Genomic DNA, 24,281 nt, shown 5'->3' with positions numbered 1-24,281 from the left:
GTATTAAGAGAAAAATACTTTTCCATTGTCTTTCACTTGCACTTCATTTGGAAGATATTCTGTTCTCACATTTACTGATGTTTGTCTCATTTGGTGCCAGTACAGTGAAAACCTTCCTACATACATATTTGTGTATGTATAAGTGGTGGGAGTAGCAATGCCTATAGTTAACAATTTAACATTTTCCATATCAAGTGTGTGCCTCATGTTGATATGTATTTTTTAAATTTAAGTGAAAATGGGTCAGAATAAGATCGGGGAAAAATACATTTTTCCTATGGTAAAAAATAAAATTAAATCCAAGAAACACAACTTTACAACAGCTACATTGAAAAACTCTAATACACTTCCATGTTTTGGAAGAAGGACTCAAAATTTGAGAGTATTGTCTGGTTTCAAGGGTGTGTCTTTTGGCTCTCCCCCTGAAAATCCACCCAAATTTTGGCCAACTTATGTGCCCCTAAAAATCTCATTTTGCACATTATCAATAGTCTATTTTGTTCATTAGAGACTATACATAATATATGATAGGCAACATGGCTTTGGGGATAGGTAGCTGAACTGGAACTCAGGAAACCTGGATGCTGTTGTCCTGCTGGGTGACCTTGGGCAAATCACTTCATCTTTCTGCCTCAGTTTCTCGGTCTATGAAATATGAATAATGATATTGAACATTTTGGTAAGGGTTTACAATGAAAAATGCTATGTAAAGGTTGTAATTACAAAATTACTGTGGTTGTAATAAAAAAATTGTATCAATGCATATTCATAAGGTAGCCAAATTAAGGTTGGATTAGTTTTGACATTTCCTAATCTTTGAGTGTTGCAGCCTTAGCATTTTCAATGTAGTTTTCTTGGATGTGTGTATAAGCAGCTTTTTACAGTTATGCTTTAAAAATGCTTTAATTACATTGTGTTTCAGATGTATATAGCACTAATTTCCATGCATGCCCTAATCATGGTGGGATTTCATTTCCTGTATTGCTTTGAAGAAGACTGGACAAGTGAGTATTGAGAAAGGATTCCTTTCAAATACTAACTTACTCTGTAGAGAAATCATTGTGATATAGTATAGGGGAAAGACAGCTTTTTGACTGCTAGTTGCCAGAGAATGCTGTTAATGTCATTATCTAATTTTTATTTTTGTGAGCATTCCTGGAGTTTTAAAATTCCATCACTCCTGTTAGGAGTTTTCTGTCCTGAATGGTTAGTTCCTATTTAAAAACACACCATACATAACCTAGAGAACTGATAAAAAGAATGTTAAGATTCCATGTCTGTACATAGAAAAGGTTAATGTTTCCATGGATAATTCCTGTATGTTAAAGTGAGATCATAGAACTGAAAGGAACCTCAAGAGGTCAAGTCCAGTTCCCTGCACCCATTGCAGGACCAGATACCATCTAGACCAGTGTTTCTGAAAGTGTTCCACGGAAATACTTTCGGAAACACTTTGACGGACCACCCCGGATTGTTTATGTACCGGCACCGTGGCTCCCCTTGACTCTCATGTATTGCTTACAACACTCCTGTTAATACATCCCAGAATTATGTTAGCTTTTTTTACAACAGTGTCGCATTATGTTGACTCCTATTTAGCTCGTAGTCCACTATGACCCTTATATCTCTTTCTGCAGTACTCCTTTCTACATGGTCATTTCTCTTTTTGAGACACTTATCAGATGCCTTACTAAAGTCTAGATATACCTTATCTACTGATTCCTCTTTATCCACAAGGTTTGTTATCCTGTCAAAGAAAGCTATCAGGTTGGCTTGACACGATTTGTTCCTGATAAATCTATTCTGATTGTTACTTACCAACTTATTATATAAACATTTGCAAATGGATTCCTTAATTATTTTCTCCAATATTTTTCCTGGTACAGAAGTTAAGCTGACTGGTCTGTAATTCCCTGGGTTCTCTTTATAGATGGACACTGTATTTGCCCTTTTCCAGTCTCCTAGGCATAGCTCATCTTCTGCCTTTGACATTCTGAGTTTGCCCCTACATTGTTATGCTCTTCTTTTGTACTTTTCTGTAGGAATTTGTCCATGTTGCTACATTTTATAGGATTCCCTTTTGATTTCCAGGTCATTAAAATGTTCCTGATAGGCATCTTACTCTATTCTTCCTGTTTTTCCTTTCCATCTGGCTAGCTTGCAGTTGTACCTTTAATAATGTCTCCTTGAGAAACTGCCAGTTCTCCTAAACTTTTTTCCCACCACAGGACCTTACCTACAAACTACTTCTCTAAGTTTGTTAAAATGTGTTTATTTTTTAAGCCCATTCTCCTTATTTTGCTGCTTCCACTCCTTCCTTTCCCTGGAATCATAAAACCTATCATTTCTTCATCACTTTCACACAAATTGGCTTCCATCTTCAGATCTTTTATCAGTTCCTTCCTGTTAGACAGAATCAGTCTAAAAGGTTTGTTTTGTCCCACCCCCGAGTTACTTCCTCCACTTTCTGAAACAAAAAGTTGTTCCCAGTACACTCCAAGAACTTACAGCAAAACATAACATTTCCTATATTACTTTTCCAGCAGGTGTCTAGGTAGTTAAAATGACCCATAACTATAAAGTCTTGTGGTTCTGTTTGTTTGTTCAGGAAATGCCACATCACCCTCATCTTCCTGACTAAAAGTCTATAGTAGACCCTCTCTACTCTGACATCACTCCTACTTTTTTGCTCCTTTTACCTTTACCCAGAGACTTCCTACTTCTCACCTTCTGTGGACCTCAGAACAGGTGTATATCTTCTTGACATATAACACACCACCTCCTTCCTGATTCTCGTGCTGATTCTTCCTGAGCAAGCTATATTCTGGTATACCAGTATTCCAGTCATAAGACTTTCATAACTATCCTTTTAAACCGTGCTTAACCATGCAGGGACATTGCAGTATAGATAGACCTTCTGGGAAAAGGGCGGGTATGAGAACACCAAGAATATGCAACCCTTTTCTGTCTTCAAAAGGCATGAAAGGCACATGCTTTTGCTTTCTGTAATGTACACTTGGTGCTACAGAAGTAATCTTCTCTGGTGTCCACTGTCTCTCAACCATCAACTTGCGGTGCCCCTTCCTAATGGACTTCATCATAGAGAAAATAAGTAAAACCTCTACAGATCGGGTTTGCAAGCTCTAAGGTCCAGTTCAGAGCACTGGAGGGATGCTTATTTGGAAAAGAAAATTGCATGCCATGCATATCACAGTACAAGTTTCTTTCTTTAGTATTTTTAATTGGGGAAAAAAAAATTATGTCAGTAACCCTTCCTTTGGCATCACATACCCTTTTGGTAGGTCTCTGATAGTGGCAGTTATGTGAGTTTCTTATTTTGATAGAATTTTTTTTTTTGAACTCTTGAGAAATTCAGATAATCTGGTATGAGAAATTAGTGGCAGAATTTGCTGATACTAACAAGTATTTGTAGTTACATAATTTTACATGTGAACTTGTCTCTTATTTTTTGAGTATTCATTATTTTGTCATATGTTTTTACAGAATGCAGCTCCTTCTCTCCACCAACTACAGTGATCCTTCTTATCCTCTTGTGTTTTGAAGCTCTCTTGTTTCTCATCTTCACATCTGTAATGTTTGGGACCCAGGTGCACTCCATCTGCACTGATGAAACGGTGAGTGCTCCATGGTCTTGCAATTCCTTGCTCGCAGCTGTAAGATCTGTGAAATAACATGTGGTTCTGCTTCACTGCTCTAGTGTGTGTTGGGTCCTTTGAAGCTGCTATAAAACAAACTAAGCCCGCGCACAGTGGCAGAATTCACTCTAGATGGCTAGCAGAAGTAGTTGGGTAATGTGAGGATGTTGCAACTACAGCAGAAGTGAGTTGATATTTTTATCCTAATGAGGATATGTAACGGGATTACCCAGCAGAGAGTTTCACCCCAGTGGAATGAAGAATCTTGCACAACAGACCCCCTCTGGAGTTTGCTGCTAAGGAGTCATTAAAGATTCCAGTGTATAGTATCTAATGTTACTATTTACAGCTTCAAGGGCTGAAAAGCAAAGATGAGACCATTGAGGTGGAAAATAAACTTTTGTTTTGTACATTTCCAGTTTAAGTTTTCTATAATTTAGTTAATTGGCTGCTCACTGCAGCTGCATAGAAATTCAGCAGCCCTGATGTGCTCCACAGCCACAAAAGCTATCCATTAGGGATGTGAATGGTTAACTGGTGAGTATTACCCTTACCAGGTGATGCTTACCAGTTAACAGTTAACTGGCAGGGGCAGAAGCTGCCCCTACCGCCAACCCCTATTTAACTAATTTTACATCCCTATTATCCATAGTGCTAAAGCAACAATGTGGAGGTTATACAGAGACTTTGAGTCCCTTATTCAACATCATATCCTGCCTCCTCCTTCAAAGGTGAAATCCTGACTTGTCATAGTGACTTTTACTCTTGAGAATGGTATTGCCCTGAGAGTGACTGTTGAAGTCTCCCTTGTCATAGCTTAACATTAGTTCTCACTCTTCCCTGGCTAACCTAATTGGGTAGGTTGAGAGAAGTGACAGCTTTAAAGGGGCCACAGCTGAGTGTATGAGCGCAGGGGGTCCCAAACACTTTTCCCTGGAGGCCTACCTGGGCAACGGTGGTGGGTATTGCCGTTGGTGGGTAATGTGTGTCTGTCACAGAGAGGACTACCAGGATGGGGAGGGGTCCCTTGCTTTAGCAGGGACCAGAGTCAGTCAGCAGGTGAAGGGACCACAACCAGCCCCTGCTGACACCCTCTCCCGAGTGCCCTGCCAGTCACCCACCCAACACCCTGGTGTGCCTCACAGGCACCCCTTTGCCTGGAAATGAGGGAGTGACTTAATGTCAGGCTGAGCCCAGTCATTACCTGATGATCCTGATCACAGCATTGTCCAGGTGGGAATGGTGCAGCACTGTCAAGTCCCAGTCCTGAGGGGGAGGTGAAGGCTTGATTCTCTGGGGACGTGACAGTGACAGAACCATCCAGTCTCGTCCAGCTGCCCTCCTCTCAAAGCTAGTCCTTTCTCTTCACCCTCCACCTGTTGCCTGGTGGCTCTGCTTCACCCTCTGCCACCTGTCTGCAGTACTGGCTCCTCCGGCCTTGAGGAGAGACCATCACCGGTCACCACTTCACCAACATATACCGTTCGGGGAGCAATGTCCTCCTAAACTCTACCCATCGCATACAACCTGGGTCTGTCAATAGTCTGCAGCCCTCAGTTTGGAAATCTCTGTGATAGTGAGCAAGCCTGTGGAAAGTTTAAACAAAGCTAGAATCTGGCACCCCGGACCCTGGGAGAGCAGTCTGCTTCTCTTAGGTCTTTGTTCCCCAGCTAGCTTGTATTTGCACTTTCATCCCACTTACATTCAGGGCAACTTTGTCTCAGTGAAAGTTGCAGATATTTTCTGTTGAGTAGGATCCCAGGAGAGTATATTGCTGAACAACTAAGCTTAAAATGTAATATCAGCTTATAAATTAATGGAAGTGTGTGTGGAAGTCATTACTGAATTTTCAATAAATACCGGCCAAATTTTTCAGACTTCGGTGCCTAAGGATACATGTTTTCATACATGTTGGGTGTCTTTAGAAATAGTCACATGTTTATGTACATATGGCTATAGGCACCTGAATATATAGGTGCTGAGTTTTTAAAGGTCCAGGGGAGGGTATTTATTCTTTTAGAACTTCCTTCTGTGCCACCCATGTTACACATCCTTCTCATTTTGTTAGCATCAAGGCTGTGTCTAGCTGGCATGTGGATTATGATGTTGGGGAACATGTAGAAATTCTATTAAATGTGGCCTTTTTAACTTCTTTTGGCTTGCATCATTTGGGGAGGGGAGCTTGAGCTTTAAGAATTTCCCCTCTTCACCCCCACCTCTCGTGTACCCCACAATGGTAATTGTCCTCTGTTGGAAGAAGGCTAGATCCATTTTTTACTTGCCCCCTGTTATTTCTGGAGATGGCTTCACTAGTGAGCAGTGCAACATGCTTCAATCTTTAGAGCAAGTTCCCCACATGCCTGCTTGCATAGAACTTCCAGGAGTGGGAGTTCAAGACACACACTTGTTCTACAGTGTACTGAGCTGCAGTGCAGGGGATCCATGTGTATAGACAATAGGAAGATGACTGCCAAAAGGCTCTAAGTTAAAGACTGAAATGGTCTGCCAGTTACAGGTGACCAGAATGAAGGAATATCATTCTGTACTGAGAGCAAAACCAAACAATGCATTTGTAGCAGCTAGAGCTGTATGTTTTTAAGACCTAATTTATTTTACAATATTTGCAATCTATCAGGATTATTTAAATGATTACCTAAGGACCATTTCAGCTGATTGCTTGAAAGCCTGTTTTTGCTCTCCCTCTAATCTTTACTAAACCAATATCCATTTTTCTCTCCATTCAGTATACTTATTTCACTCTTTCTTCCTGCTATCTGCCCATGCATGTTTTGGCAGCAGTTTTAATGGCATGTCTGGAGGCACCAGGTATGTTCAGCCATGCTGAACAGAGGATGTTTCCTGAATTTGCATGATGAATCTGGGAGCATTATAGGGATTATCCTTGGGGTTTTTTTGTCTGCAAACTTATAATGGGTTTATATAAAACTTTCCCATATCTATCTTAGGCATATGAAAATGCTTTCAGCCAATAAAAGTACATGTTGTGTTTGTGTTAAAATTGGCACATGGGACTTATTGCAGGGTTTTTTAACGGTTAGAACATATTTTCAGTGTGATCAAAAATGGCAATTTTGTTTTCCAAGGAACATTTCCTATCTTTTATTTATTTTTTTTTAAAGGAAAGGCGCTATAGGTAAATTTGTATTTTCTTACTCCATCCATATGATATGGGGTAATTGTGAAATCCTTTTCCTGAAATCAGAACCACAGCAATTAAGTGCTTGACTGAAAGTGTGATATTTCTGTTTTCAGGGAATAGAACAATTGAAAAAGGAAGAGAGAAGATGGGCTAAAAAAACAAAATGGATGAACATGAAAGCAGTATTTGGCCATCCGTTCTCTATAGCATGGCTTAGCCCATTCGCTACTCCAGACCAAGGAAAGGCAGACCCATACCAGTATGTGGTCTGAAGAATTCTTGAACAGAATTTCCACTAAAATTGAACCACATTTCAGCACTACTGTTATAAAATTTTATATGAATGTTTAAAACAAAACAAACTCTTTTTATGTCTACTAAAGGCTGTCAATTGCAGAGGAAAAAAACCCTGTCTTCTGCAGTTTTAGATAATATTATGTCTCCAGTGGCTGAAAGCGTCGTCTTTTTTTAAAAAAACTTGTTAACTTTACTGGCCTTTGTTTCTATCTGCTTTCTGTATGGCATAACTAATGTGAAAGAGACCCTCTCTCTCTGTTATGCCTGTCTCTGCTGAGTGGATATCATGCTATCTCTAGACTGTGAGGATATCTGTGAATGACACGTAAGTGCCAACGGTGCCATCTTCCAACCTACACAGATCTCTTTGGACCTCCTGATGGTGTGAACATCTCTGGCTGGGCAGTGGGTTGCTTTCATAGAAGAGGACTTTAGCTGGGAAATAGATACTTTGCTTACTGATCATTGAAAGGTGGAGACGAGGGTGTGATGCTGTGAGAGCCAATTAATATTGTGACCACATGCAGTTAAAGTATTTAAAACAAATGTTGCCAACATGATCTTTTTTGTTTTCAGAGGCAAAATTGATTCCATCTTTCTGGCATTATTGTCTGCTCCCTCCCTTGTAAGCAGAAAATGTTGCCCCTCTAGAGAAAATGTTGCAGCTTTGGGTGAAAGACTTTCTTGATTAAATGCCTTACACTTAGAGGAAAAAGGAAAATTCATTAAAAAAAAACTCTTAGGATCATTTAATGTATGTTTGACTTTGATAAATAAGCTGTTGGAGCAATACCTTTTCAACAGTGTTAACATTTAGAACATGACAACTTGCCATGAAAGTTTAGCACTGATGGTTTGTGTGTAGGTCCTTCTGAGCAATTAATTTTCTGTTTTTAGGACTGCCCCTCTTTATAACTTTGTAAATTTTTTCTTATATTTGCGTATTTTCAATTGGAAAGTGTCAGTGTTAAGGAGTATGCATGCCTACTGTCATGATTGTGTGGATAGTAAACAATGAGCCGTAAATGGTTGATGGAGGGACAGAACATTCCATCAAAAGCACATGCAGATAGTACTAAATCCGTATGTGATTGAAATTAATGTTTTTGTATTTGGGCAGAAAATGTATTGTATTCTGAATCATTTTGAAAAGGGGCAGTTAGCATTGTGTTCCTAGGAGCCCTCAATCAATCCTAAACAAAGGAAAAATGAAATAAGCTGTATTCATGGATTCCCGAAGTAATCTTTTCATTTGTTGTTTAAATACTCAATCAAAGCCATGGGGGAGGGAAAGGGATTACAGGGAGGAAAAGGCTAATGGATCTGTCTCACTTTGAAAGTAATGTGAATGCTGCATCTTTTTCAATTCTGTCAATGCTTCCATATGGAAAACAAATGCAATAAAACTTTTCCAAAAACTGTTTCTTCTTTTTTCTTACTCTAAATGTTGCACAATTTGTAATGCCTTTCTAAATTTTTATTGCAGCCAACCTGAGAAAAGCATAAAGATTAAGTAACTTTGGTGCTTATATTTAAGTTTAAGAAATAGTTAATCAGTAATACACTGTTAGCTATTTAACCACTTTTAGGTGGTTAAATAGCTATCATTGACTGCATCCGTTGGGTAAACAGACCCTGTGTTTTTCTCCTCCTTGCTTAGGAATAAATGCAGACTAGAGTGTTCCTAGTATGTACAGTATCTCAATTTGTTGCTATAGGAATGCACACCATGGATTATATGACCTCATTGTATGGTTCAATAAGTGATGGTGGTAGAGAAGAAAGAAACCTTTAGCATGTACACAGTTCTTAAGGGACAATTTCAGGAGCAGAAAGACTTTTTTTGTTTTTCTTTGATTGATCTCTATTTGGAAAGCCTTTCTCAAATGCATGTTTGAAAATCCCAGAATATGTTTACTTCTTTAATTGATGGTACGATAGGTAGTTTAATTAGTGATTAATTAAATAGCAGGTTAAATAATTAATTAAATCAGGGAGTCTGCCTGAGGCCTCCTCCCTCCCCCCATGTCCACAGGCCAGATCTGGTGGCTCTGTGGGCCAAATCCAGCCCACACAGGGCATTTTGCCCAGGCCTGCCATAGGAGAGGCAGCTCAGCATTTGAATGTGTGTGAGGTAGACATACCAAGTTGTTTCAAGGTAAGCTGCTTTTTAAATTCCCAGAAGCAATACATTTTTATCTGCCTTTATTTTTTTAAATTCTCCTGCTTTCTCATGCATTCAAATAGTAAGCAGCACTTCTTGTGGTTTCATTTTAAACTAATTTTAAATGAGTCCTTGTGAACCAATGAATTTGAAATATTACTAACTAAGCTTTGTGTAAGGTGGATTTTTCCCCTTTGTTTTGTATTACCTATTTTCTTTCGAGAGTCTTTTTAAATGCATCTTAGGCACTTTTCCTTCTCAAACCATTCCCTCCCTAGTCCACCTCTTCAAACCTTACTGACAGCAGCATAGGTGACACCATATTAGACCAAAATACAATCCTCCCATGTCCTGTATACATATTAAATGGATGCTGGGCACTTCAGAACAGGAGGCAGCGCTACCCTTTTCCAGTCTGATTAACTGCACTCTAAGGCTACATCTCATTTTTTCAGGCAGAACGGCTCTTGTGCAAGAGGGGGTTTTTACTCAAAAAGGAACTGGGTAGCTGGCTCCTTTTTGCGCAAAAATGCATTTTGCTCTCGTGCAAAAATGGCCCCTGATTAATTATGCAAATGAAGTGTGGCGATATGCTAATCTGCACTTCATTTGCATAGACTTTGCACTAGAGGGATGCAATGTAGACGTAGAAACTCTGAAAAAGGAATTGATACTATGGTGAATCGTGTGTATAGGGGCTCTGCTGTTTGGGAATCAGTTGGAGTGTAGAAAAAAGGCTTTGTTTCCCATTTCTTCCCTTTCTGTTACACACATTTGCACTAGTTCAGGGGTGGAGAACCAAAGGCCCAGGAACTGAATGCGTCCTCTGGCTTTCCTGGATCCAGCCCCGAGGCTCACTGTTTCTACCTCAGCATTGGGGAGTCTGCAGAGGTGCTCCAGCCCTCCCTTCCCCTGCCGCCTCCCCAGTGCAAGGCTGGAGCACACAAAATCTACTAGCTTGGGCCCCCCGAGGCTCTAGCGTGCAAGAGGAATGTGGAGAGTGTCTTTCTGCTGAGGGTCATGCCAGTGAGGTATGTTGGTCCTGACTGATTTTTTCCGTGGGTCAGCAGCCCCTGACTCAAAAAAGGTTCCCCGCCCATGCACTAGTGCTTAGAAATAAACAACGAAAACAGCAGTGAGGCTAGCAGTGGTTTGGTTCTGTCTCTGCAGAGAGCTCCCAGGTTTGTTAGCAAACTTCAAAGAACCTAAACCTGCTTCTGTGCTTTAAGATTAAAAGTGCATCATGCTCACTACCCCAATAGTGCAACACGGGGGGGGGGGCGGGTTCTGAAACAGACTTGTTACTGGCATTGCATTTCAATGTCATTATTGTCTGTCTTCTGTCCTGCTTAATAGAAGTTGAGCACCACACTCACCAAGCAGCAATAATAGTAATGGAGCCTACATTTGCAATGGCTTCCTGTTAGAATGGATAATATGTTGTCGAAGTCGTACATTTCCTTGTCCTTCTGTAAGCCATTTAGGCTATGAGCATTCTCAAAAGTCTTTTTTGAAGTTCTAGCTTATGGACTTGTTTCCACGAATGGAAAACTGCTCTAAATGAACTCTGCAAAAGGTTTCAGTTGAATGCACAGAAATGCATCGTGCTCTTGCTCTCTTGCCTGCTTTTATACCAAATCACTTCTTTGGCACTACAACTGCTGTGGTAAGTTGAGGGTTGATAACACAAAATCAGCAGGCCTGAATAAAGGCCTGTAACACAAAAACAGTAACCTGAAATCTAGTGAGCAAGACTTTGGCTCAGTGAAATGGCAGGCAGGAAAGAGGCTTGACTCTTGGGAAACCCATATTGCATTATTTATCAGCCTGCTACTTGTAAAATGGTGGATACACTGATTATAAAGGCAATGCCTGAGATGAATTTTCAGCCAAATTCTCCTGAAAGAATCTCTGGATAATCAGAGAATCAGTAAAATTCGCTTATCACAATAATGAGAAGTATTCTTAGCCAGACTGTGTTTTTTTTTTATAACACCTTTTTAATTTCAGCAGAGTTCTGAGAAAATATCTTTAATTAAGACTCAGTATCTTCAATTAACAGTGGAGGAAGTTCTTACTCTAGATTTGTGTGTTACAGTAAGCATAGGCTGTCCATGTATGGACCAGAGCCCTGCTGTGCTAGGCACTAAACAAATAACAGAGCGGGGGGGGGGGGGCAAAGAACTCACAATTTAAGGCTATATCTAGACTAGAGCGCTCATAGCCGTACAACTGTACTGTGGCAGCTGTGTTGCTGTAAGGTCTCCTGTGTAGTTGTTCTATGCTGATGGAGGAGTGCTCAAAAAATTAAGACTCTTTTATTGCAATAATTGCATAGAAGTTGTTCCCTGAAGATGGTTTGTGTGCACACCAAACTTGGAAACGGAATCAATTGGTAAAAGTATAAAACAAAGCATTTTGCCCTGATGCAAATGGAGATTGAAACACAATCATTAGTATAGATGTCTGTGCATATGCATCCACCCTCCACTATAGTAATGAGTGCTGCAAAATAATAAACATCTCTCTTTCTTCTACAGGGTATCGAGCGCCTTAAGAATCAGACGCCTACTTGGGAAAAAGTCAGCAGGTGGGAAGGAATGAAACTGGCTTTTGGTGGAAATTTCTCCCTGAGCTGGTTCAATCCTTTTTCAGGCCTGACTTGCAAAAAGGCTCCACCATCTGGGGTGGCCGCAGTTGGTCCACCTGAAATAGTGTGTGAAGAGGCTCTTGAGCAGTTCTTGGAACAAGAGGCTGGTGTTGAAGTGTTAAATGAGTAAGCACAATGTTCTCCAAAATGTTGTCAAGCACCCAGGTTTTATGAGATGTTTGCACCCCAGATTTAGCTTTGAGGGACCATGGTGCAGAAAGCATCTGGACATTCTTGTCCAGAAGTCAAGTGGAGTGCTATAGAGGCAATGCAAATCCCTATTGAATGCCCAACCGACAATGTAACACACAACACTTTTTCCTGCCATTGGAAAGATTTTATTAAGCAAGAGAAACTGCTCAGCTTTGGAAAGTTCCTAAATGTTCAAGGAGTTACTCCTTTTTTGGCTCACCAGGTGCTGACAATGCATGAAGTTCCCAGTTCAGGTGTCAGCTGTCTCAAAGTGCAGAGCAGATGCAACAAATGGGCAAAGTCATCCTGGCGTAATGCCATATATCCCTGAGAGGTAGCTGTGTTAGGCTACGTCTAGACTGCAAGCCTCTTTCGAAAGAGGCTTTTTTGAAAAATACTTTCGAAAAAGCTTCTTTCGAAAAAAAGCATCTAGACTGCAATCTCTTCTTTGGAAAAAGTGAGCTGCTTTTTCTAAAGAGAGAAACCAGGCAGTCTGGATGCTCTCTTTTGAAAAAGCCCTGTTTGCATTCAAGAACGCCTTTTTTCGAAAGAGCACTTTCGAAAAAAGGCGTTCTTCCTCGTGAAATGAGTACCGCCGTCAAAAGAAAAGCCGCGTTCTTTCGATTTAATTTCGAAAGAACGCAGCTGTAGTCTAGACGCAGGTGAAGTTTTTTTGAAAAAAGGCTACTTTTTTTCGAAAAAACCCTGCAGTCTAGACACAGCCTTAGTGTGTAACTTTAAAAACAGGGAGTGGACTACTTGTTATTGATATCCCTGGAATCGCACTGGATAAATTTAGTCCAGTGTAACTCCAGCTACGCAGGGCTATCACTATCGATACGCAAAATATGCAGCTGCATGGGGCAACATTGCCCCAAATATTGTGATGCCCTAGGCAGCTGCATGCTGCGGATGTGGCACCAGCTCTGGAGGCCATCCCTAACTGGCCCCCATGGGTTGTGCCCAACTGCCATTCACCAGCTGTTTCGCTTCTGGTGGTACTGCCGCTTGTCTCCAGGTGACTGAACGGACAGCCCCTGCTCAGTCTCTGACACACAGCTTGTGCCATTCCCTGGCTGGCCCCACACCTCTCACCTTCTCCCCATCAGCCTCCTTGCCCTGCTCTTTGGGTCTGCCCCCCTATCCTGCGACACTGCAGCCTCTCTCCCCCCGCAGAGTGTCCGACCCCCTCACAGCAGTCGCCCTCCTGGGAGGAGGTGACGGGGGTGGTTGCAGGTGCTCAAGCTACATAGGGCACGCTGTAAACTTCAGTATCTTAAATATTCAGCTGTCAATTCTTGGTAGAAGTTGACTATTTCTGTAATACTTTAGGCAGTTATGCATTTGTAGTTAGTAAATGTTTACATGAGAAGACATGCCAGAAAGAAAAAGTTTTATTACCAGGAGTTGGAATGGTTGCACTTCTCATGAGTGGCAAAGTCATAAATGAGTTGTATGAGCCATCCTAAAAAGAGGCCAATAAAATCTTTGATATCAAACTACATTGCCCTACCCCAGGAGTGGGCAATAATTTTTGATGAAGGGGCCACTGCAAGATTTTGGTAAGTGCTCAAGGGCCACATTTTCTATGGAGGGGTTGCAGGATCTGAGACAGAAGTTAGGTGCAGAAGGGAGCTTGGATGAGGAACTGGGGTGCAGGAGAGGGTGTGGGGTCTGGGTGGGAGTTTGGGTAAAGGAAGGGGTTGTGGTGCAGGGTCCAGGAAGGGGTATGGGTGCAGGAGAGGATTCTGGCCTGAGGCAAAGGTGTAGGGGGAGGTGCACGGTGTGGGAGGGAGTTGGGGGTGAGGTGTCAGAGGCAGGCTCTGGCTAATCTAAGCAGCTCCCAACCAGTAGCATTCTCAAGCAAGCTTCCCTGCCTGGCAGCCACACCTGCCTGGCAATTCCGTGTGGCTCTGTGTGGTGGGGGAAGGCTTCATGCACTGCTCCCCGCCCCCAGCAAAATGTCATAGGAGCTTAGAAATTGTGCTGCATTGCCCTCCCTCCCCCCCCCCCCGACAGCAAAATCTCTCAGCTCCCATTGGTCAATTTCTGACCAATAGGAGCTGAGAGATTTTGCTGGCCGGGGGGAGGGGGGGGGGGCGCAGCGCGCAAAGCCTCCCACGATACAGAGAGCCACAAAGAGCAGTTAGCCACTTTGAGTGGCATTGCTCCATGCCATAGGAGTGGGTAGGCTGGATTAAAAGGCTTGGCAGGCTGTATCCAGCCCATGGGCTATATCTTGCCCACCACTGCCCTACACAGGTTGTGTACTGCAAATGAATAGGAATGAAGTTTATTTTACAAATATTTTAGACTTTAAAAAAAAATCTGTCATTTTTTCGTTGTAAAAACAGATACCTTAATTTCCATCAGTCTAATTCTATAGAACCTAGTGGAACTATATTTGGCCCCACCATTGGCCTGCCAGGTGATCTTGGGCAAGATGCGTCCCCTCTCAGTGCCTCAGTTTTTCTCCCTAAAACAGGGATAACGTCCTCTGTGACGTGCATAGAAATTGATGGATGAAAGATATTATTCTGTATTAGGTAGCTGATATCTTTTATTTATTAAAGCGGTACAGATGGAACCTGTGCCAAATAATCTGATTGAAAAATGTTGAGAATTTAGAATAAAACAACCTCACTAGCCTAAGTATGTAATGACTTGACACACAGGAGTCAAGTACTGGTAAGGGACTGTGGGCTTTATTTCTTTGTTGCTGTCATTTGCTGTGGGTGAGGGTCACAATAAATTAATCCCCTATTATCTAATGTGGGTTATCATGTACTGATTCTGGTAGCTGCTACAAGCAGAGTTTGTTGAAAAACAGGACTTTTTGAGCAAATAGTCTCAGAAAAATTGTCCCTCGCCCTTTGTTTTTAAATTGAGAAAATCTGAAACTTTTCTAGCTGCTCTAGTCAACAGGAATTAAGAATCTTGTTTGTTCCTAAATCTACAGCTTAGTTTAAAAGAAAACCGGCTCTTCTATACACTAAACTGCTGTTTTTGTCATCAGATATAAAGAGAATGACTCTTGTGTAAACTGCTCAGGATGCAGTTGCATCTGTTTCAAAGCAAGAGGGAAAATGGGGACATTTAAGACGCTATGTGGGGGAGTTAGTATGAGGGAAAGGGAACATTTAAGGAGGGAAAATAAGGCTGGGCCTTTTAATTCATGTATTCTAATTCTGTCTTGGTGTCTGGCCTTGGATAAGTCATTTAAGCCCTGTGTCTAGATGCAAAAAGGCAACAATGGATTTGAGGACTAATTAATGTTTGCAATGTAAGGCTATGTCTACACTACCAGGTTATTTCAAAATAAGTTATTTTGAAATAAGCTTATTCCTCTTCACAAGCAGGAGTTATTATTCTGAAATAAGTCCATTAATTTAAAATAACAGGCTTGGGAGTATGGATGCTCACCTTATTTAAAAATAAGAGAAGTTATTTCAAAATAACTCCACAGTGTAGATATGCACTTCATTATTCTGAAATGCTTATAGAAGGGCTGATGGTGGTATTCAAATAGGAAATACAGTCTGTTTTGCTTGGGGGAAAATAGGAACAACTGGCACATGCGTGTTACAAATTTTCTGAAATAAAATGATTGCAGGAACTGTAAGGGTACATCTACACTGCACCTATAGGTCGAAATAAGATATGCAATTGAGCTACACAAATTGTGTATCTTATTTCAATCTAATTTTGAAATAACTTATTTTGAAATAAATCGCTATTCCAAAACATCCCTTCACCCTCGTGGAACGTGGGTTACAGGGACGTCAGAACAGTGAGCCTGTTGTTTCGAAATCTATTTCAAAATAATGAGCTGGTTCATCAAAATAATGAGCTGGTTCGAATATCCTGAAATAGTGCCGCAGTCTAGACGTACCCTAAATGATTATTTGTCTAAATGCTTTTTTATAAACGTTCAACTGTTCTGATATTTGAAGTCTGAGTGGGCATTATAAAAATCAGGATTTTGCATGAGATTTCAGCTGCTATTTCTGACTGACCTGAAAATACCAGTGGAATATCCTGGTTATGCTGAAAGTAGCAAAACTCCTATTAACTTCAGTGGAGCTAAGACTTCACAGCACCCTAAACTTAAAATAAGATACATCATTTGCGCTATGCAAATTGCATATCTTATGTCAAATCTATTTAGAAATAGCTTATTTAGAAATTTGGCGCATCTACACAGCACCAAATTTTGAAAAAAACATGCTATTTTGAGACATCTCTGAACCCTCGTGAAATGAGGGTTACCGGATGCTAAAATAGTGTGCCCATTATTTTGAAAAATATTTCAAAATAATGGGCGGCTTCTCTAGACACGGGGTAGCTATTTTGGGATACATCCGGTATCTCAAAAGAGCCATGCAGTGTAGACATACCCCAAGTGAAGGAGCCTTATTTTTTATTGTGTTCTGATGCTGCTGCTTCCTAGACATGAACACAATCACTGCTGCTTTGGGAGGGTGACTGTATTAAGGGATATATTTTCCCCTTTTTTTTAATTGTTCCTGCTCAATATAACTACAAGACTCAAGTATCTTCACTTCCGTTTTCACCTGTCCTCATTATTTGTATGTGGTTGGATCTGCCTGTGGCCTAGCTGACATTCAAAAGCAAATCAAAGAGGAGCACAAAAAGCAAATAACCCAAATGGAAGGTGATGGAAATGTTTCTGTTGAACATTCTCCCGCTGAGATTCTGTTGAAGACAGATAGCTAGTAATAGAAACATCTTCACAGCATCTGTCTCCTACAAGGAATAAAAAAGTCTTGTTTTGCCTCAGCCTATACTTTCATCACTATCTGGCAATCTGAGCTCAATCTATTTTGTTTTTACCACATTGTTGAGATGCACTCAGTTGACCCAAAAAACCACAGGCTCTTTTCAGTGTAACCCCTTTCTTCCTTCCTTCCCCTTCCAATGTGCACTGCTATCCTTTGTCAAGTTGTATCTTAACTTCCTGTCTGATTTTTTCATACCCCGCTGAGCATCTTGACTGCTTTGAGGGTTGTCCCCTTATAATCAACCGATCTGCTTTCCTCAAGAAAGTACTATACCCAGTGGTAAAAATGTTCAGGATCTGTCTCTACAATTGTAAGATCATTGGAGTAGGGATGTTATACTTTTTCTGAAAAGTCCCCTATGGACTATAAATAGTGATTAGCTGAGGGTAATGATCTATTGCACCAGCAATGTGGTTTTAAATTAATGAGTTGTTTAGCTTTCTGGGTACATAACACAGTGAAAAACGTTAGCTCTTTCAGCACAAATGTTTAATATATTATGCATATAAGACAGCTGGGAAATGTATTCCTATATAATCTCTGTGGATCTTCTTAAGCAGCTGTTCTATGCAGTTAAGGAATTTAAAAATGTTCTGTTCTGCTATTTGTAACTCCCATATCGTGCCTTCAATAGATGTTATACTCATTAAAAAACTGATATTTCCATCCCACCTCATCTTTGTGTTTTCAAATATTCTCAGTCATTCTATCTAAGGCTTCCTAGGTAGCCTCCCTGTGTCTGGAGGAGGCATCTCCTGACCTAGGCAATAGTCGGGAATGCAGAAGCAGGAAGCGGTATTTCAACTAGAGCACTATAGTTCACAATATAGTTTGCAAAGTTTTTGTTTGTTTGTTTAGTTTTATTTTCAAAACTGACAGTATTTTCTGGGGAAAATGCTCCATGTCCTTCACTCATTTCTATACACAATTTGGATTCAGTGTATCATTCATTCAAAAGGGCTGCATCCACCTCTCTTTTAGACAAACAGAAATACCAGTCTTGCTCTGAGACTTCTAGGGATACAGGCATGTTCAGGAATTTAAATGTTACCACTTTTGGGGTACAATAACACGCATTAAGCCTTGTTGACGCATGTACATACATCATATGCAAAGAAATTAACAGAAGTATAGTCACCATTTCAACAAACTACTTTTAATTCACCTGGAATACAGGCTCCTGCTATGTCATGGTGGGAACATAGGCAAACCAAGTAGGCCTCCATGCATCCATAATCTCCTGTTATGTGGAGATATGTATGACCTCGCTGAGTTTGCACACTGCATGTTAGGAAAAAACATAGTAGAAGAAGAGGTTGGGGCAGAGAGCAACTTTCACCTGGCTTTGCCCAGGTGCAAAGCCAGGACTCCTCCCACTCCAGAGCTGCAGCACCTGCACCAGGGCCTGCTGGGGAAGGCAGAACTCCAGCCCTGGGTAGTTGGTGGGGAGTGCGCGCTCACTTTTCTCACCCCAGCCCCAAGGCAGGAAGAGGAGTTCTTCGAGTAATTGCTCATGTGCATGTGAATTAGGTGTGCACGCACCCATGCATGGCTTCCGGAGCCTTTTTCCCCAGCGGTATCTGTCGGGCCAGTAGGTAGCCCCCTAGAGTGGCGTCGACATAATGGTGCATAAGTACACCTGCCGGCCCTCCCCTCCCTCAATTCCTTCTTACCTCCCCTGAGGGTAGCCGGAGCGCTTATCTGTTTGTCCATAGGACCCAGTGTAGATACTTAGCATTGTTAATTGTTCCTTTATTGTGTAAATAGTTGTTAGTTAGCTGTTAGGTACTTCTTAGTTGTTAATCCTCTCCCCTCAGGGGGAGGGTGATGCCAGGACCACAGGGGTTTAAACCCTGTGAGTCCTGTTCAAAGTCCATGCCCTGTGAGGACCCCCATGATTCTTGTCTAAAGTGTCTGGGGGAGGGCCACCTCACTGACTCCTGCAAAATCTGTAAGAGTTTTAAGCCAAGGACTAAGAGGGAAAGAGATTCCCATTGAAACTCTTACTTACGGAGTCCGCTCTCCAAGCGGCACCGGAGGGAGCTGTGGCGATGCGGGGTGCACCGGCATCGATGCGCCGCTCGCACCTAGTTGATCTATGGCACCGAAGACGTCCTCGGCACCAATCGCAATCCCTGGTACCGAAGAAGAGAAAGCAGCCGCGGGGCAGATCTCTGGGGAAGCAAGGGCACTGGAGCTGTCACCGCGCCTGCACCCCATAAAACAACTCCCCTCCGGGACGAGACAACTCACCCAAGGCACGGAGGAAGCTTCTCACAAGGAAGGAGCCCAGGACTGGGCGCTCCCATACAAGTGGGAAGGCCATCCACGCCGGAAACCTTCGAGGCAGTTAGAGAGCTTGTAGAACTCACAGCCTTGCCCGGCCCATTTACGCAGGCCCAAGTAACAGCAGCATCAGGGGCCCTGGTGGCACCGGTAGCGGCCGCGACACCGGTGGCCTGGTCAGCACCGGGGGCACCATCAGCGTCAGGCATGTTGCCGGCACTGGGGGTTCAGTTGGTACAGGGTACAGAGATTAACTCGACCCCCTTCTTGACACCACAGGTCCTACCAACACCACAAGCCCCTCCGGCACCGTTGATGGCACTGGTAGCCCTGCGGACACAGGGATCCCTAGCAGCACAGGCTTGGATGGTGCAGGGAGCTGTTGGGACTGGTGCGGCTTTGATGGCATCACAACTTATGGGATTGCCTCAGCAAGCGCACCGGGGAAAGCCCAAATCCATGGAGCAGCACTGGCCTCGGCACACGACACCGTCATCCCCACCCTGGTCGTTGTCAGACTACTATTCAGAATCCAACGCTGAATCGGTCCGATCAGGTGCCTCCTCCCATAGATCGTCATGGTACCGCTACCGCTCCCAGCACCGGGAGTCAGGCCCAGCAGACATGGCTTCCCCAAGTGCAGCCACAGTGGCCTTTCTGGACCCCTTGGGCCTACCATCAGATGTAGGGTTCTGTACCACCCTTGCAAGGCTCAAGCATCCCACGGTCCAGGTGGACCCCATCGGCCGCTCCTATGCCAGGTGCTCCCGTATTGGAGCACTGGGGTAGCCCACAAAGACAACAGTTGCACCCAGAGGCCTCAATTTCCAGGACGAGCCGAGACCTCAACCAGGCACTCAACTGGTGGAGCTGATCACAGATCAGCCAGCCCTGAGAGAATCGTCATTCTCTTCCCCTGATGAGGCCTTAGCAGATCCTGCTCCTCTCATGCCATTGATGGATGCTAGTGCACATCAGGAGCTGCTCCGTCCTCTGGCAGCAAATTGGGAGTGCAGGCTGAGGCGGTGGTAGAGGACACTGACCCCATGATGGACATTCTTTCGGCAGACGCACCGGCAAAGCTGGCACTGCCTCTGAATAAAACAGTAGCTAAAATCACCATCAACTTATGGCAGACTCCAGCATCTATCCCACCAACCCAGAAAGGGATGGAGACACGCTATTTTGTTCCACAGTCCAGGCATGAGCACCTGTACTCGCACCCCACACCAAGCTCCCTGGTAGTGCAGGCGGCAGTCCAAAACGAGAGGCTGGGGCAACCGGGACCTACCCCCAGGAGCAGAGAGTCCAAACGGTTGGACCTAATGGTTAGAAAGGTGTATGGGACAAGAGGCCTGCAATTACGCATTGCTAACCAGCAAGCAATGCTAAGCAGGTATGTGTACAACACCTGGTCGGCAATGGACAAATTTAGGGATTGCTTGCCACAGGATGCTAGACAGGAGTTTGCTGCTCTGGTGGAAGAAGGTCAGACCATCTCCAGAACGGCACTGCAGGCTGCACTCAATACAGTAGATTCAGCAGCCTGTACAATGGCCACAGGATTGGTGATGCACAGGGGTGCCTGGCTGCAGGTCTCTGGTATACCACCAAAGGTACAGAGTACCATTCAGGACTTGCCCTTCAAAGGCAAGGATCTGTTCTCGCAACAGACAGATTAGAGGTTGCCTCGCCTGAAAGATTCAAGGGCCACTCTTAGATCCTTAGGGATACACACACCAGCCACACAAAAGAGGTCATTTAACACAAGATCTTTTGGGAGACCTCCTTACCAGCCCTTTAGACAGGATCAGGCGAGTCACAGACCACGTAACGTGGGAAACAATAACAAGGGTGCTGGAAATGGCAGAAATAAGAGACAAAGACCGTGCTCTGACACGGAAAAAAATGCAGGCCCACCCCCTCCACAACAGCCCAAGTCCTCGTTTTGAGGATGCGCACGAGGGCTTCGTACTAGTCCCAGAACTTGATCCCCCTTTTGGGGACAGGTTATCCCATTTTTACCCTGCATGGGTTACTTTGTCCCTTTCTGCTGTTTGCCTCCTTCCCACCCTCCTTCCCCATCCCTCTTCAGAGACCCCTCTCACAAGCTTCTTTTAATACAAGAGGTGTTTCATTTCTCAACAAAGGAGCAATAGAAGGGGTCCCACAAGAGTTCAGGGACAAAGGGTTCTACTCCCGTTACTTCCTTATCCCCAAGGTGAAGGGAGGCCTCAGACCTATTTTGGATTTGCAGGACCTCAACACCTTTATGAAAAAGATAAAAGTTCAAGATGGTCCCTTATTCCTTCCCCGGAACTGGGGGACTGGTATGCTGCCCTCGATTTAAAGGATGCCTATTTTCACGTTGTGATCAGGCCTGCCCACTGGAGATTCCTCAGGTTCACAAGCACTTTCAGTTTTCAGTCCTCCCTTTTGGGCTATCGACAGCACCCAGGGTATTCATCAAGTGCATGGCAGTGGTGGCCGCCTTCCTCAGGAGGCAAAGAATACAGGTTTTCCCTTATCTAGACAACTAGATCATCAGGGGCTGGTCAAAGGATCAGGTGAGGGAACATATAACCTTTATAAGAACATTATTCAGAGAACTAGGCCTTGTGATAAACGAGGAGAAATCCGTGTTGATTCCTGTTCAATCAATAGAATTTGTGGGTGCTGACAAACTCAGCTACAGGAAGGACCTCTCTACCCAAAGGCAGATTTATGGCCATGGGCAGCATTATAAACGGCCTCAACCTGTCTCCTATCATGACTGCAAGAAACTGCATGAGATTGTTGGGCCATATGGCAGCATGCACATACGTAGTTCACCACGCCAGGATGAGGCTCTGGCCACAGCAGGTTTGGTTAGACCAGTCTTTCAACCAAGCCCGAGGGCCCTGGGACTCCATCCTCACTGTCCCAAGGAATATTATCCAATCCCTGCATCGGTGGATGCAGGAGGATGTGGTGTGCGCGGGACCGAAGGGCCAATGACCGAAGGCCCTTGGTGACCGAAGAGCCGATGGTGAGACTGGTCGCCGATGCCTCGGATACAGGCTGGGGCGCGTACATGGCAGAACATCAAACTCAAGGTATGTGGTCCCCTCCGGAGCGCAAACTCCACATAAACGTCAGGGAGCTGAAGGCTGTCAGCCTAGCGTGCCAGGTGTTTGTGTCCCACCTGACCAACAAGACGGTCTTGGTGTTAACAGACAACACGGCGGCGATGTTTTGTATCAACAAACAGAGTGGGGCTCGTTCCTCTCCCCTCTGTTGAGAAGCCCTACTCCTCTGAGATTTTTGTATACTCCACAGCATTCACCTGAAAGCAGTTTACCTGCTGGGAACCAGGAACGTCCTAGTGGATACCCTCAGCTGCTCCTTTGTGACCCACGAGTGGTCCCTCAAAGGGGAAGTGTTAGGTCTGCCCCACCTCTGGAATATTATTTCTATTTGCCACTCACTTGAACAGGAAATGCCCACTTTACTATTCATTCCTGGGACAGGAGCCGGGATCCAGGGGGGATATCCTGGTAAATGATTGGCCCAGGGGACTCCTCTACGCGTTTCCCCCTTCACAAGGTACGCATCAGGGCGAGATGGCACAAAGCCTCAGTCATGCTGATAGCACCGGATTGGCCCAGGCAATTCTGGTTCCCCATTCTCCTGGACATGCTCCAGGACTGCCCCCTGACCCTGCCACTGAGCCCAGACGTGATTACCCAGGACTGGGGGGGAGGGCCCCCTTTGCCACCCAAACATCCAGTCCCTCCACCTGACCATGTGGTACATCCGTGGTTAACAGCGGCAGAGCACACATGCTCGGACGCAGTAAGGGCAGTCCTGCTAGGGAACAGGAAGCTGGCTACTAGAGCCGCCTACTCGGCTAAATGGAAACGTTTTCCTGAATGGTCCTGGGGAAAAGGGGTGGAGCCCCTTAGAGCTCCTATCCTGATGGTGCTTGACTATCTTTTGCAGTTGCATCAGGGCTTTCCACTTCCTCCCTGAGGGTTCACCTGGCGGCTATAACGGCCTTCCACCCTGGAGAGGGGGGAAGGTCGGTGTTGGCGAATCACATGGTTAAGAGGTTTCTTAAAGGAAAGGACAGGCTATTTCCACACATTCGAGTCCCAGTACCCCAATGGATCCTTAACCTGGTGCTTACTAGCTTCACGTCCCCGCCATCTGAACCATTAGGCACGTGCTCTCAGACATCTCTCTTTCAAAGTGGCTTTTATTGTGGCCATTCCATCAGCAAGAAGGGTTCCGGAACTCAGGGCTCTGAGGATAGACCCCTCATACATGATGTTCTCCACAGACAGGGTAAGGCTGCTCCCTCCCCCGGCCTTCCTCCCTAAGGGGGTGTCTACCTTATGTCGCAGGGTATCTACCTACCGGTATTCTTTCCAAAACCTCATGCATCCCCTAGAGAGCGGGCCCTGCACACACTAGATGCGAAGAGAGCGTTGGCCTTTTACGTTGATAGGACAAGGCCGTTTCGGAGGTCATCTCAACTCTTTGATTCTATAGCAGAGAAAATGAGAGGGCTACCTGTGTCAGCACAGAGATTATCTTCCTGGATTTCCTAGTGCATTAGGGAATTTTATGAGTTGGCAGGAAAGGAGCCGGCCTACATTCCACGAGAGCGCAGGCATCTTCGGCTGCACTCCTCACGCAGGTCCCTATAGTGAACATATGCAGAGCTGCCACGTGGTCATCAGTTCATATACTTGCAGCACACTATGCAGTCACTCAGCAGGCTGGAGGGGATGCGGCTCTGGGAGCTGCAGTATTGCACTCAATCTTATAATAGCAAGTGACAGTCTCCGACTCCACCTCCAGAGGCTTGGCTAGGGAGTCACCTAATTTGAATGCACATGAGCAATCACTCAAAGAAAAAATGGTTACTTACCTGTAACTGTTGTTCTTCGAGATGTGTTGCTCATGTCCATTCAACATCCTCCCCCGCACCTCTCCTTCGTCGGAGTATCCAGCAAGAAGGAACTGAGGGAGAGGAGGGCCAGCAGAAATACGAATGCACCATTATGTCGGCGCCACTCTAGGGGGCTAC

The 24,281-nt window shown here is 44.0% G+C and overlaps 1 protein-coding gene across 2 annotated transcripts in view; it reads left to right on the top strand.

Annotated features, from left to right (window-relative positions):
* The window catches only part of ZDHHC3 (zDHHC palmitoyltransferase 3), a 47,508-nt gene extending 29,916 nt beyond the window's left edge, over window positions 1-17,592 (top strand). Inside the window, exons 5-7 of one of the 2 annotated variants that reach the window (XM_075921868.2) lie at window positions 923-1,004; window positions 3,505-3,635; window positions 11,818-17,592. In XM_075921868.2, the coding sequence (XP_075777983.2) occupies window positions 923-1,004; window positions 3,505-3,635; window positions 11,818-12,057 (453 nt within the window). In that variant the 3' untranslated portion in view covers window positions 12,058-17,592. Of the gene's footprint in view, window positions 1-922; window positions 1,005-3,504; window positions 3,636-6,929; window positions 11,452-11,817 lie in introns of those variants that run through there. The other variant, XM_075921869.2, reaches the window with a different exon arrangement.
* Window positions 17,593-24,281: the final 6,689 nt, after the last annotated feature.

Source organism: Pelodiscus sinensis, chromosome 2 (genome assembly GCF_052426305.1).
Source record: "Pelodiscus sinensis isolate ZL-2025 chromosome 2, ASM5242630v1, whole genome shotgun sequence".
In the NCBI taxonomy this organism is placed as follows: domain Eukaryota; kingdom Metazoa; phylum Chordata; order Testudines; family Trionychidae; genus Pelodiscus; species Pelodiscus sinensis.
Note: the sequence above shows the minus strand (reverse complement) of the source record. Positions and strands in the feature narration are given on the sequence as shown.